The sequence below is a fragment of the Trachypithecus francoisi genome, unplaced genomic scaffold (assembly GCF_009764315.1).
Source record: "Trachypithecus francoisi isolate TF-2019V2 unplaced genomic scaffold, Tfra_2.0 Contig01665, whole genome shotgun sequence".
NCBI lineage: Eukaryota > Metazoa > Chordata > Mammalia > Primates > Cercopithecidae > Trachypithecus > Trachypithecus francoisi.
The window spans coordinates 358504-372332 of record NW_022681447.1 but is presented as its reverse complement, the minus strand read 5'-3'; the positions used below and the strand labels follow the sequence as shown (position 1 = coordinate 372332).

General features: G+C 47.0%; 1 protein-coding gene across 1 annotated transcript in view; it reads left to right on the top strand.

Annotated features, from left to right (window-relative positions):
- The window catches only part of GID4 (GID complex subunit 4 homolog), a 30447-nt gene that overhangs the window by 6499 nt on the left and 10119 nt on the right, over positions 1–13829 (top strand). The window contains exon 3 of the mRNA XM_033196486.1: positions 9693–9800. Coding sequence (XP_033052377.1) covers positions 9693–9800 — 108 coding nt within the window. The remainder of the gene's footprint in view (positions 1–9692; positions 9801–13829) is intronic.

The window sequence follows — 13829 nt, the reverse complement described above, 5'->3', positions numbered from 1 at the left end:
CGAACCAATGCTGGAAAGTCCGTGGTGTGAGGCTCTGCAGGCTCACTGGGGTTAAGGGCAGGCGGTCTCAACTCTTTGAGGCCTAATTAAAGCAGACTACTCCTGAGCATTGCTACTGTATAGGGAACATAAAGCAGGCAGTTTCAGTGTGTCCTGTTGAGAAGTGTACAGATTCACAAATCTTTTAAAGAAAAGTTTATAAGTACGTCAAAATTGTCACAACCAACACTATTGATTTTATTTTTAATCCTTTTTGGGGGAAAAATAATAAGAATATAGCTACCACCCTCATCATAAGTTTAAGTTTCTGAGATAAGCATCAGTCCTATAAAAAATGAGATTTTAAGTTCCTTAAACCTCTTAGTTCATAGGAACAATGAAAAGTTACTGTCTAGGCGCAGTGGCTCGTGCCTGTAATCCCAACACTTTGAGAGTCCGAGGCATGCAGATCACTTGAGGTAGGGAGACCAACCTGGCCAACATGGTGAAACCCCATCTCTACTAAACATACAAAAAAAAAAAAAAATTAGCCGGGCGTGGTAGCACGGACCTGTAGTTCCAACTACTTGGGAGGCTGAGACACAGAGAATCACTTGAACCAGAGAGGCAGAGGTTGCAGTGAGCCAAGATCACACCACTGCACTCCAACCTGGGCAACAGAGCAAGACCCTGTCTCAAAAAAAAAAGGGAAAGTGACCATCTAGTTTCCAGCAGAAGTATCTGTTGTGCAGAGTATTTTCTTTTCTTTGAAGCAACTTTTTAAACCTCAGAACTCCTGGGACTTTAGAAAGCAAGGAGGAGCATCCTTTCTTTTCCATTAGCAAGGAAACAGGAAGTGGAAGGAGGTAGCTAGACCGGCCCTGTGAATGCTGGGAATACCCAGGCTGGACCTAGCTGCAGGGGGCCTCTGGCCTTTGTCAGCTGTCATGGTCTGATGACCCAGCAGTATTTGGACGGAGTGCTGTGCTGTATGGGACAGTGGAAAGGAACTGGGGTGGCATTCTTCTTCTGCCCCTTCCTCTATCTGTGACCTTTAACTTCTTTCAGTCTTCTCATCTGTGAAATTGAGAATTAAAAATTCTTGCTCCAACCTGGGTGCTGTGGCTCACACCTGTAATCCCAACATTTTGGGAAGTCAAAGCAGGAGGATCACTTGGGGCCAGGAATTCAAGACCAGCCTGGACAGCATAGCAAGACCTTGTCGCTACAAATAATTTTTTTTTTTCTTTTTTCTTTTTTTTTTTTTTGAGACGGAGTCTTGCTCTTTCGCCCGGGCTGGAGTGCAGTGGCCGGATCTCAGCTCACTGCAAGCTCCACCTCCCGGGTTTTATGCCATTCTCCTGCCTCAGCCTCCGGAGTAGCTGGGACTACAGGCGCCCGCCACCTCGCCCGCTAGTTTTTTGTATTTTTAGTAGAGACGGGGTTTCACCGTGTTAGCCAGGATGGTCTCGATCTCCTGACCTCGTGATCCGCCCGTCTCGGCCTCCCAAAGTGCTGGGATTACAGGCTTGAGCCACCGCGCCCGGCCGCTACAAATAATTTTTTTTTTTTTTTTTTTTTTTTTTTTGAGACGGAGTCTTGCTCTGTCGCCGGGGCTGGAGTGCAGTGGCCGGATCTCAGCTCACTGCAAGCTCCGCCTCCCGGGTTCACGCCATTCTCCTGCCTCAGCCTCCCGAGTAGCTGGGACTACAGACGCCCGCCACCTCGCCCGCTAGTTTTTTGTATTTTTAGTAGAGACGGGGTTTCACAGTGTTCGCCAGGATGGTCTCGATCTCCTGACCTCGTGATCCGCCCGTCTCGGCCTCCCAAAGTGTTGGGATTACAGGCTTGAGCCACCGCGCCCGGCCTATAATTTTTAAGAAATTAGCCAGGCATGGTGGTGTGTGCCTGTAGTCCTAGCTACTCGGAAGACTGAGGCTGGAGCATCGCTTGAGGTAAGGATTTGAAGGCGGCAGTGAGCTGTGATTATGCCTGTGAATAGCCACTGCACTCCAGCCTGGGCAACCTAGGAAGATCCTCTCTCTTTTTAAAAAAAAATACTGGGGTCAAGCGTGATGGCTCACACCTGTAATCCCAGCACTTTGGGAGGCTGAGGTGGGTGGATCACCTGAGGTCAGGAGTTCAAGACCAGCCTGGTCAACATGGTGAAACCTCGTCTTTACTGAAAATACAAAAATTAGCTGGGCGTGGTGGCAGGCGCCTGTAATCCCAGCTACTCAGGAGGCTGAGGCAGGAGGATCGCTTGAACCCAGGAGGTGAAGGTTGCAGTGAGCCAAGATTGCACCACTGCATTCCAGCCTGAGCAACGAGAGCGAAACTTTGTCTCAAAAAAAAAAAAAAAAAAGTCCTGCTCTAAGACAATCAGTGGACTTGTTCTGGGGGTAAGGAAAGAGTGTTAGAGAAAATGACAGACTCGAGTATGATACTAATATGTGATTCTCTTATAAAGTCCTGACGAGCCTCAGTCTTAAGACAGGTTTCTGGCTCCTGGTTCCTATCTGGTTCTCCTGCTTTTCTATTAGAAGCTTGACTGAGGATCTCCTAAGAAGTTTGTTGTTGAGACAAAAGGTATTTCTTATTTAACTCGAGAATTGTATCAAATCAAGTAGGAGTAGAAATGATAGCAAAATACAGGATTCCAGCCTTTGTTTTTGTGGTAGGAGAAAAGATACTAAAACAGAATATGCTCAACTCTCAGGTAGCCACATACGTTAGTTAAGTGGGTGCAGAACACAAACACTGAATGTCATAAGGAAACCAGCAAGTGTGTAAGGCATTGGAATGTTAACGCTGACTCCAAAACTAGTCATTTGAGTGATAAGAAGCTGCACAAAGGCCGGGCACGGTGGCTCAAGCCTGTAATCCCAGCACTTTGGGAGGCCGAGACGGGTGGATCACGAGGTCAGGAGATCGAGACCATCCTGGCTAACACGGTGAAACCCCATCTCTACTGAAAAATACAAAAAAAAAACTAGCCGGGCGAGGTGGCAGGCGCCTGTAGTCCCAGCTACTCGGGAGGCTGAGGCAGGAGAATGGCGTAAACCCAGGAGGTGGAGCTTGCAGTGAGCTGAGATCCAGCCATTGCACTCCAGCCTGGGTGACAGAGCAAGACTCCGTCTCAAAAAAAAAAAAAAAAAAGAAGGTGCACAGAAATGGTAAGTAGCATTGGAAATCTTGAAGAAGTACACAGAAATGCTAATGGCATTGAGCTCTCCTTTGGGAGCAAGTAGCCCTTCCTTTAGGAAGCCCCTGTTGAGAGCAGCAGTCAGGCTCCTTTGAGGAGGGGCCATTGACAATGGCCCTTCACTGGGGGCTAACCCGAGGGGAGACGTCTCCTAGGCTCTTAACAGAACCTCTGCAGATGGTGTGGCCTTGATGAACACATACCCTCCCCAGAGTTGCCTGTTCCTGGTCGAGCAATAAATAAACCACATTATGCTGCTGCAGGGGTGTTGAGTTAAAGCAAGTCCTGCTTCAGGCCTTAGATGTAGAAGAATTCTTTTTAAATAATGTTTTTTAGTAGCTTTATTGAGATATATTCACATACCATACATTTCACCCTTTTAAAGTATACAGTTCATTGGCTTTTAGTGTATTCACAAAGTTGCACAACTATGTGGTAAATTTTTTTTTTTTTTTTTTTTTGAGATGGAGTCTCACTTAGTCGCCCAGACTGGAGTGCAGTGGCGTGATCTCGGTTCACTGCGAGCTCCACCTCCTGGGCTCACACCATTCTCCTGCCTCAGCCTCCAGAGTAGCTGGGACTACAGGTGCCTGCCACCACGCCTGGCTAAGTTTTTGTATTTTTAGTAACGACAGGGTTTCATTGTGCTAGCCAGGATGGTCTCGATCTCCTGACCTCGTGATCCACCCATCTTGGCCTCCCATAGTGCTGGGATTATAGGCATGAGCCACCATGCCTGGCAAAATATCAAATTTTTAATTTAATTAAACTATAATTTGGGTTTTAGTCATAGTAGTTGTCTTCCTCATGTATACAATGTGGAAAAGTATCTACTAAAATGAAGATAGGCCAGGAACAGTGGCTCATGCCTATAATCCCAGCACTTTGGGAGGCTGAGGCAGGTGGATCACCTGAGGTCAGGAGTTCAAGACCGCTTGGACAACATGGTGAAATACCGTCTCTACTAAAAATACAAAAATTAGCTGGGCGTGGTGGTGGGCACCTGTAATCCCAGCTACTCAGGAGGCTGAGGCAGGAGAATCGCTTGAACCCGGGAGGCAGAGTTTGTGGTGAGTCCAGATCCTGCCACTGGACTCCAGCCCGGGCAACAGAGTGAGACTTTGTGTCAAAAAATTTAAAAAAGGAGATAAATGGCCTCTTAGCTACCTCACAAACAAGCACAGCTTTTTTTTTTTTTTTTTTAGGCTTGGGCATACATGTGCAGGTTTGTTATATAGATAAATTTATGTCACGGTTTACCTATACAACAGTTGTACAGATTATTTTGTCACCCAGGTACTTACTAAGCCTAGTACTCAATAGTTATTTTTTCTGCTCCTCTCCCTTCTCCCATCCTCTACCCTCAAGTAGGCCCCATTGTCTGTTCTTCCCTTCTTTTTTTTTTTTTTTTGAGATGAAGTCTCGCTCTGTTGCCCAGGCTTGAGTGCAATGGTGCAATATCCACCCACTGCAACCTCTGCCTCCCAGGTTCAAGCAGTTCTCCTGCTCAGCTTCCCAGGTAGCGTGTACCACCACGCCAGGCTAAATTTTTTTTGTACTTTTGGTGGAGATGGGGTTTCACCATGTTGGCTAGGCTGGTCTCAAACTCTTGACCTCAGGTGATTTGCCTGCCTCGGCCTCCCAAAGTGCTGGGATTACAGGCGTGAGCCTGTTGTTTCCTTCTTTGTGCCCATGAGTTCTCATCATTTAGCTCCTACTTACAAGGGTGGTATTTGGTTTTCTGTTCCTGCATTAGTTTGCTAAGGATAACGGTCTCTAGCTCTATCCATGTTCATGCAAAAGACATTATCTCATTTCTTTTTATGGCTGTATAGTATTCCCTGGTGTGTATATACCACGTTTTCTTTATCCAATCTGTCATTGATGGGCATTTAAGTTGACCCATGTTTTACTGTTGTGAATAGTGCTACAGTGAACATTTGCATGCATGTGTCTTTATAGTAGAATGATTTATATTCCTCTGGGTATATACCCAGTAATGGAATTGCTGGGTCCAATGGTAGTTCTGTTTTTAGCTCTTTGAGGAATTGCCACATTGCAAAACAGAGCTTTAAAGTTTGTTTTCATGCCTTCTGGAAGTGAAATTCTAGAAATGTAAAGAATAAATGTCAAATAACATTCCTTTTGCACTTTTGAGCCATCCGTCAGTCAAGAGAGGCAACCTTTCTGGGGAACCAGCAGCTTTCAGGGGGTACCTGGGAACCCAGCCTTTGGGGGCCTATGGGCAGGCCCCCCATTTACTCATTACTTGGGTTTGGAAGGATTGGAAGCTCCAGCTGAAGTTGTGCTACACTTGTGCTGAACTAGGGAGACGGGTCATACCTACCAAAACTCACAAAAACAAAAGTGCCAGTTTTTGTCATAGTATGAGATTCCTGTGTGTTCCAGAAGTTCCCGTTGACTTATCGGCCAGTTGAATGTCAGTCCCCCAGAAGACAGGTCTACATGGAAAGTCGTGGTACCCGTCACCAGAGTTTTGGGTGAGCCTGGAATCAGTGAGAGGATTAGTTGGGGGACTTACATGGCTGACAACAGCCAGACCCACCACGGGATGCTCACTCCTGCTTTTGCTGCCTCTCTTACTCATTTCTCGATATCCTTTCTTCTGACATGGTTTTTTCGTCTGCTCTATCAATTACCCCTCATTGGGCTGTAATAAAGTGCTTGAATTTCCTGTTCCTGCTCTGAGAATATTTTATCTTTTCGGTGACTTCTGTACACACTGAATCTCATTTATTAGGTATTTATTTTATTTAATTCTCAAAGTTTGAGGGTGCCCTGTAGTCACCCTGATATACTGCCTAAAGTATGTTTACAAAGAAGTCAGTGCAGAATTACTCATTAGGAAAACTAGTGGCCGGGCGCGGTGGCTCAAGCCTGTAATCCCAGCACTTTGGGAGGCCGAGACGGGCGGATCGCGAGGTCAGGAGATCGAGACCATCCTGGCTAACACGGTGAAACCCCGTCTCTACTAAAAAAAAAAAATACAAAAAACTAGCCGGGCGACGAGGCGGGCGCCTGTAGTCCCAGCTACTCGGGAGGCTGAGACAGGAGAATGGCGTGAACCCGGGAGGCGGAGCTTGCAGTGAGCTGAGAGCCGGCCACTGCACTCCAGCCTGGGCGACAGAGCGAGACTCCGTCTCAAAAAAAAAAAAAAAAAAAAAGGAAAACTAGTGATTTAAACCGTAAGTGTTTTAATCATATTAGGACCTTCTCCCCACCCCTCCCTTTTTTAAAAATAGAGACCAGGTCTTACTATGTTGCCCAAGCTGGTCTTGATCTCCTAGGCTCGAGCGATCCTCCTGCCTTGGCCCCCTAAAGTGCTGGCATTACAGTTGTGAGCCACCAGGCTTGGCCTTGTATTAAAACCTCTATCATTTCATCCTGTCCCTTTCAGGGAAGTTCAGAAAAAAAGATTAAAGCTTGAAACTCAGAAAAATAATATAAATAGCTTCTAGTTGGCTCATGCCTGCAATCCCAGCACTTTGGGAGGCTGAGGCGGATGGATCATGAGGTCGGGAGTTCAAGACCAGCCTGGCCAACATGGTGAAACCCTGTCTGTACTAAAAATACAAAATTTGCCAGGCATGGTGGCAGGCACCTGTAATCCCAGCTACTTGGGAAGCTGAGACAGAGAATTGCTTAAATCCGGGAGGCAGAGGTTGCAGTGAGCCAAGATTGTGCCACTGCACTCCAGCCTGGGCGACAGAGGGAGACTCTATCTCAAAAAAAAAACAAAAAAAGCTTCTAGTTTAAAATATCAAATTCAAGTGCTGATTTATTGAGAACTTTTTCCTTAGTAGTCTTTCCTAGAACAGATTATAATTAAAAGTTAGCGGCCGGGCGCGGTGGCTCAAGCCTGTAATCCCAGCACTTTGGGAGGCCGAGACGGGCGGATCACGAGGTCAGGAGATCGAGACCATCCTGGCTAATACGGTGAAACCCCGTCTCTACTAAAAATACAAAAACTAGCCGGGCGAGGTGGCGGGCGCTGTAGTCCCAGCTACTTGGGAGGCTGAGGCAGGAGAATGGCGGAAACCAGGAGGCGGAGCTTGCAGTGAGCTGAGATCTGGCCACTGCACTCCAGTCCGGGCGACAGAGCGAGACTCCACCTCAAAAAAAAAAAAAAAAAAAAAAAAAAAAAAAGTTAGCTTATACGGCTGGGCGTGGTGGCTCACGCCTGTAATCCCAGCACTTTGGAGGCTGAGGCAGGCGGATCACGAGGTCAGGAGATCGAGACCATCCTGGCTAACATGGTGAAACCTCGTCTCTACAAAAAATACAAAAAATTAGACGGGCGTGGTGGCATGCGCCTGTAATCCCAGCTACTCGGGAGGCTGAGGCAGGAGAATCACCTGAACCTGGGAGGCAGAGGTTTCAGTGAGCCGAGATCGCGCCACTGCATTCCAGCCTGGGCAACAGAGGGAGACTCCATCCCAAAAAAAAAAAAAGTTAGCTTATACCTTAAAAATTAGGTTTACATTTAGGAACATTTCTCCTGTCTCATTTTTTCAGTCTGTGTATTTAAATATTTATGTGAAGAATCCAGCAACAGTGTTAGGATAGAGGGGTTGTGGATTTGGAGCAGTGTTAGATTTATCGTATTTTAGGTTCACTGTTAAGGAAACAGATCCCCTCCATGGTATCATCCTAAAGCAGGCCTCCTGAGTCACCTGCAGTGGTGGTGATGTTCTGTTTCCTGGGAGCCTCTGCGCCAGTGGCTTTTACTGTGGCAGCCTCTCTCCTCAGGAAGGTCCTGCACTACATGGAGGCCAGGTTGGTAGATGTGGCAAAGCCATCAGAACGAGGTGTTTGATGCAGAATAAGAAGGACTTACATCTGATCTGAAGGAAAAACGTGGGCCTCTGCAGTCCTCGACATTAGGACTGTAATTTGTGGTTTGCCAGGCCAGTGACTGTCATAACCGTGCTCCTGGCAGACACCAGGGGCTTGGCAAGGTAGCCTGAGGGGTGGGTGGTTGGTTGGTTTCTACAAATGCAGGGAAATTGTAGACTTTTTACTGTGTTAACTTTTTGTCTTATTAATCTTTTTGAAAATCATTGGTGCCTACTTACTAACGCATGAACAAAGAGCAATTAACAAAGCACCCAAACCAGCACATGCCTTCTGGCTTACGTTTTCAATGGCGTGGTTTTTACATTCAGACACGATTTACATATGTTTTCCTCATAGAAATTGTTCTTAGTTCATGTGTTTTTCCTCATATAAGTTGTTCTTAGTTCATGTGACAATTAAATGTATCCCTATATATCAAGGCATTCTAAGACTACCTTCAGGGACCATTTCTATAGTTCATTACTAGAAGTTTCTCTGAACACGTAGAACACTGAAAAAAGTATTTAATTTTTTTTTTTTTTTTTTTTTTTTTTGAGACAGTTTCACTCTTATTGCCCAGGCTGGAGTGCAATGACGTGATTTCGGCTCACTGCAAACTCCGCCTCTGGGTTCAAGCAGTTCTCCTGCCTCAGCCTCCCAAGTAGCTGGGATTACAGGCATGCGCCACTACGCCCGGCTAATTTTGTATTTTTAGTAGAGATGAGGTTTCTCCATGTTCGTGAGGCTGGTCTTGAACTCCCGATCTCAGGTGATCCTCCCACCTCAGCCTTCCAAAGTGCTGGGATTACAGGCATGATCCTCCGCGCCCGGCCAAAATAAAAGGTATTCTAGGCAGGGTGCGGTGGCTCACACCTGTAATCCTAGCACTTTGGGAGGCCAAGGCGGGTGGATCACCTGAGGTCAGAAGTTTGAGACCAGCCTGGCCAACATGGTGAAACCCTGTCTCTACTAAAAATACAAACATTAGCTGGGTGTGGTGGCAGCCACCTGTAATCCCAGCTACTCAGGAGGCTGAGGTAGGAGAATTGCTTGAACCCAGGGTGTGGGAGGAGTTTGCAGTGAGCCGAGATTGTGCCACTGCACTCCAGCCTGGGCGACAGAGCAAGACTGTCTCAGGAGAAAAAAAAAAAAAAAGGTATTCTACCCCAAAATCCACCCCTGGAACCTTGGAGAATTGGTGTAAAAGGGACAAATGACAGAGCCAATTGGAGAACCAGTGGTTTGAGAGAGCCTTAGCCGTAAGCACAGGGATTTTGGAGCCTCTTTGGGTCTAACCTTGGAAAGTAAAATCTACTAAGTTATGATCTGCTTTGTATGCTAGAATATTCAAAATTTACTTGTGGAAACATCCAAATTCTTTTCTAAGAGACTAGCACATAACAAGTGAAGTCAAAGAAGGGCTGTCTGCTGCTGGCAAAATCCAGGAAACCCTTCATTCTCTGGGTGATTTCGATTCAGGTCCATTGCCACAGCTTGTTGGCAAACTGGCTGGATCTAACTCTGGTTTGGGTTGTCAGGTAGCAATGTCAAGGTACTGGAAAGAAGTTAAAGCAAAGTTGATTCTTCCTTTGTAAAAGGGTTAAAAACTCTCAGTCACCATCTTATTTTGATATTTGGGTTTTTACCATAGGAGTATCCAACCCTTACGACCTTCTTTGAAGGAGAAATAATCAGCAAAAAACACCCTTTCTTAACTCGCAAGTGGGATGCAGATGAAGATGTTGATCGGAAACACTGGGTGAGTAAATCTGATCTGCGCTGTGTCATCCAGGGGCTGCTAGAGAACTGAAGAAATGCTGGGAGCCAGAGACCTTGTCCCTTATTGGGGATTATTGGGGCTTTGCAGCCAAGTAAAAGGTTGCGCTGCACACAGACCTCAGTTGTTCCATCTTCCTTATGAGAAGAGTTTACGATCTGACCTGCTGCTTAAGTAGCAAATGGTGGTCTGATAATAGCAACCCCAGAGTTCCAGCCAGAACTTTGCTCAGCTATCAGAATCTTAACAGTGTCCTCCTATCCTTCCCACCTGTTTGTCTATCTTCTGTCCACTGTTCCTTTCAAATCACCTCTGCTTGGGGAAAACCCTGTGAAACATGCAGTGATGACCTCTGGCTTCGGGGCTGGCATGAGATGGAGATGATGATGTGGGAATCCCCTCCCGCTGGCTTATCAAGGCAGAGCCACATCGTTTCTTTTTATCCTAGCTCCTGACAGACAAGTATAGTCTTGTCTTAAGTACACCCCTATAAATCCTACTGCCCCTGCTTTTTAACTGTCAAGTGTAGAGCATTCTCACTCAGCGGTAGTGAATGCTTCAAGACAACTCAGAGTTAGTGTCCTGGAATCTTTTCATTGGTTGTCATACAAGTACCGTGTCTTCAAAAATCAGTTTCTTGGCTGGGCGCAGTGGCTCGCACCTGTAATCCCAGCACTTTGGGAGGCTGAGGCGGGTGGATCATGAGGTCAAGAGATCGAGACCATCCTGGTTAACACGATGAAACCCCATCTCTACTAAAAAATACAAAAAATTAGCCAGGTGTGGTGGCATGTGCCTGTAGTCCCAGCTACTCGGGAGGCTGAGGCAGGAAAATGGTGTGAACCCGGGAGGCGGAGCTTACAGTGAGCCGAGATCGCGCCACTGCACTCCAGCCTGGGCAACAGAGTGAGACTCCGTCTCAAAAAAAAAAAAAAAGAAAAAAAAATCAGTTTCTCAACCTGTCTAGTAACCTTTTGCTTTAGTTGACCATGGTGATGTGAATTTTTGTTTAACACTGGAGAAGTTCAATGGGTTTACCCTCCGTAAACCAACCAGAAATGGCTGTGTCAGTAGTGAAGATTCTAGAACTCGTTCTTCCCATTGCCTCTCACACCTGGCTGTCTAAACTCTCCCCTGGTTCTGGCACAGCAGTCTGTGGAGAGAACTCCCGCAGACCGTTGTCTTGAGTTCACCTCACTAGAGATCAGTTGCTTTGCTTACTAATGTTTTTTATTTTTTTATTTTATTAAAAAAATTTTTGAGGCCGGGCGCGGTGGCTCAAGCCTGTAATCCCAGCACTTTGGGAGGCCGAGACGGGTGGATCACGAGGTCAGGAGATCGAGACCATCCTGGTAAACATGGTGAAACCCCGTCTCTACTAAAAAATACAAAAAACTAGCCGGGCGAGGTGGCAGGCGCCTGTAGTCCCAGCTACTCGGGAGGCTGAGGCAGGAGAATGGCGGGAACCTGGGAGGCGGAGCTTGCAGTGAGCTGAGATCCGGCCACTGCACTTCAGCCCGGGCGACAGAGCAAGACTCCGCCTCAAAAAAAAAAAAAAAAATTGGCCGGGCGCGGTGGCTCAAGCCTGTAGTCCCAGCACTTTGAGAGGCCGAGACGGGCGGATCACGAGGTCAGGAGATCGAGACCATCCTGGCTAACACGGTGAAACCCCGTCTCTACTAAAAAATACAAAAAACTAGCCGGGCGAGGTGGCGGGCGCCTGTAGTCGCAGCTACTGGGAAGGCTGAGGCAGGAGAATGGCGTGAACCCGGGAGGCGGAGCTTGCAGTGAGCTGAGATCCGGCCACTGCAGTCCAGCCTGGGCGACAGAGCGAGACTCCGTCTCAAAAAAAAAAAAAAAGAAAAAAATTTTTTTTAGAGTTGGGGTCTTGCTCTGTTGTCCATGCTGGAGTGCAATGGCATGATAATAACTCACTGCAGCCTCAACCTCCTGGGCTCAAATAATCCTCCTACCTCAGCACCCTGAGTAGCTAGAACTACAGGCACGTTCCACCACACCCAGTTCATTTTCTTTTATTTTTACAGAGACAGGGTCTCACTATGTTACCCAGGCTGGTCTTGAATTCCTAGTCTTAAGTGATCCTCCTGCCTTGGCCTCCCAAAGTGCTGGGATTATAGGTGTGAACCACCGCACCCAACCTGTTTTTTTGGTTTTTCTTTTTTGGGTGTTTTTGTTTTGTTTTATTCTGTTTTGTTTTTGTTTGTTTGTTTTTTGAGATGGAGTCTTGCTCTGTCACCCAGGCTGGAGTGCAGTGGCGCAATCTCGGCTCACTGCAAGCTCTGCCTCCCGGGTTCACACCATTCTCCTGCCTCAGCCTCCCAAGTACCTGGGACTACAGGCGCCTGCCACCACACCCGACTAATTTTGTGTACTTTTAGTAGAGATGGGGTTTCACCATGTTAGCCAGGATGGTCTCGATCTGACCTCGTGATCCGCCCACCTCAGCCTCCCAAAGTGCTGGGATTACAGGCATGAGCCACCGTGCCCAGCCTGGTTTTGTTTTGAGACAGAGTCTCACTCTGTCACCCAGGCTGTAGTTCGTAGCATAATCTCAGCTCACTGCAACCGCCGCCTCCCAGATTCAGGTGATTCTCATCTCTCAGCCTCTCGAGTAGCTGGGATTACAGACGTGCGCCACCACACCTGGCTAATTTTTGTATTTTTAGTAGAGACAAGGTTTCGCCATGCTGGCCAGGTTGGTCTTGAACTCCAGGTCTCAAGTAATCCACCTGCCTTGGCCTCCCACAGTGCTGGGATTATAGGCATGAGCCACCATGCCCAGCCCCAAGCTGTTTTATACTTGAGTAAGAAAAGGAGATTGATCAAATACTGAGGTTCAGTTAAATTTAAATTTAAAGTTGAGCTTTTTAGAGCATTTTTTGAATTCTGTATATTTTGATTGTTGTAGCAAATAGACATTGATAGCTAGACAGTCATTTGTGTCTCTCTGTGATACAAGAGAATGCACATGACCTGAGTATGCAGAAGGTTGGGGGAGCCCAAGTGGTGTATGAAGGTGCTAGGCACCAGCAGGTGGAGTTGGAAGGGCTCCCTGGTACCATCTGCACCCACCCCTGCCCAGCGCTAGGCTCTTCCTGCATGGCTTGCTGCCTCACAAGATGGCTCCTTCCTGTCCTGTACAGCCCCAGAGTAGAAGGTTCTTCCTTGTAGTAAACCACAGCCTCTCTGCCATTCAACTCTATTTTCCATTTTATATTGGTCCTGCAAAAAGCAAACTCGGTTTTAGGCTAGGTTGACTACAAATTAAATATTTGGAAAGCAACTCTTAATTTTCCCATTGACCTCCATTAGGACACTGGAAGAGATCTGGGTCTGCAGACTCTGCTAGACTGGATTGAAACATTTTGGGTGAGAGAAGAACTAAGAAGGCCACCCTTGGTACTGGCATGTGAGGTGTGGTTGAGCCAGGGAGCTGAGCCTATGGAGTGCTTCCTCCTCCAGCAGTTTGTGGCTGCTTTTTTAGTACTCAGCATTTCCCCTAACTTTCCCCACTCATGGAGGACTCCCAGTTTCCCACGTGGGACTCCTGGAGCTCTGTACTACACCTGGGTTTGTCTGAGATTTACAATGTCGAATACACTTCACCTAGGCTGTCATTTTTTCATTATAAACTAGAATCAGAGATACTGTATTGCACCCTCCGATTTTCCTGAGTGGTATTTAAGTTGCTATTATAGTAGTGCTGTAAAGTCAAGATTCCATATATTCAGTCTACATAGGATAAAAATGTCTATGTGACACTGGGCGTGGTGGCTCACGCCTGTAATGCCAGCACTTTGGGAGGCCGAGGCAGATGGATCACCTGAGGTCAGGAGTTCGAGAACAGCCTGGCCAACATGGTGAAACCCCATCTCTACCAAAAATATAAAAATTAGCCAGGCATGGTGACACATGCCTGGAATCCCAGCTACTCAGGAGGCTGAGGCAGGAGAGTCACTTGAACCTGGGAAGTGGAGGTTGCAGTGAGCT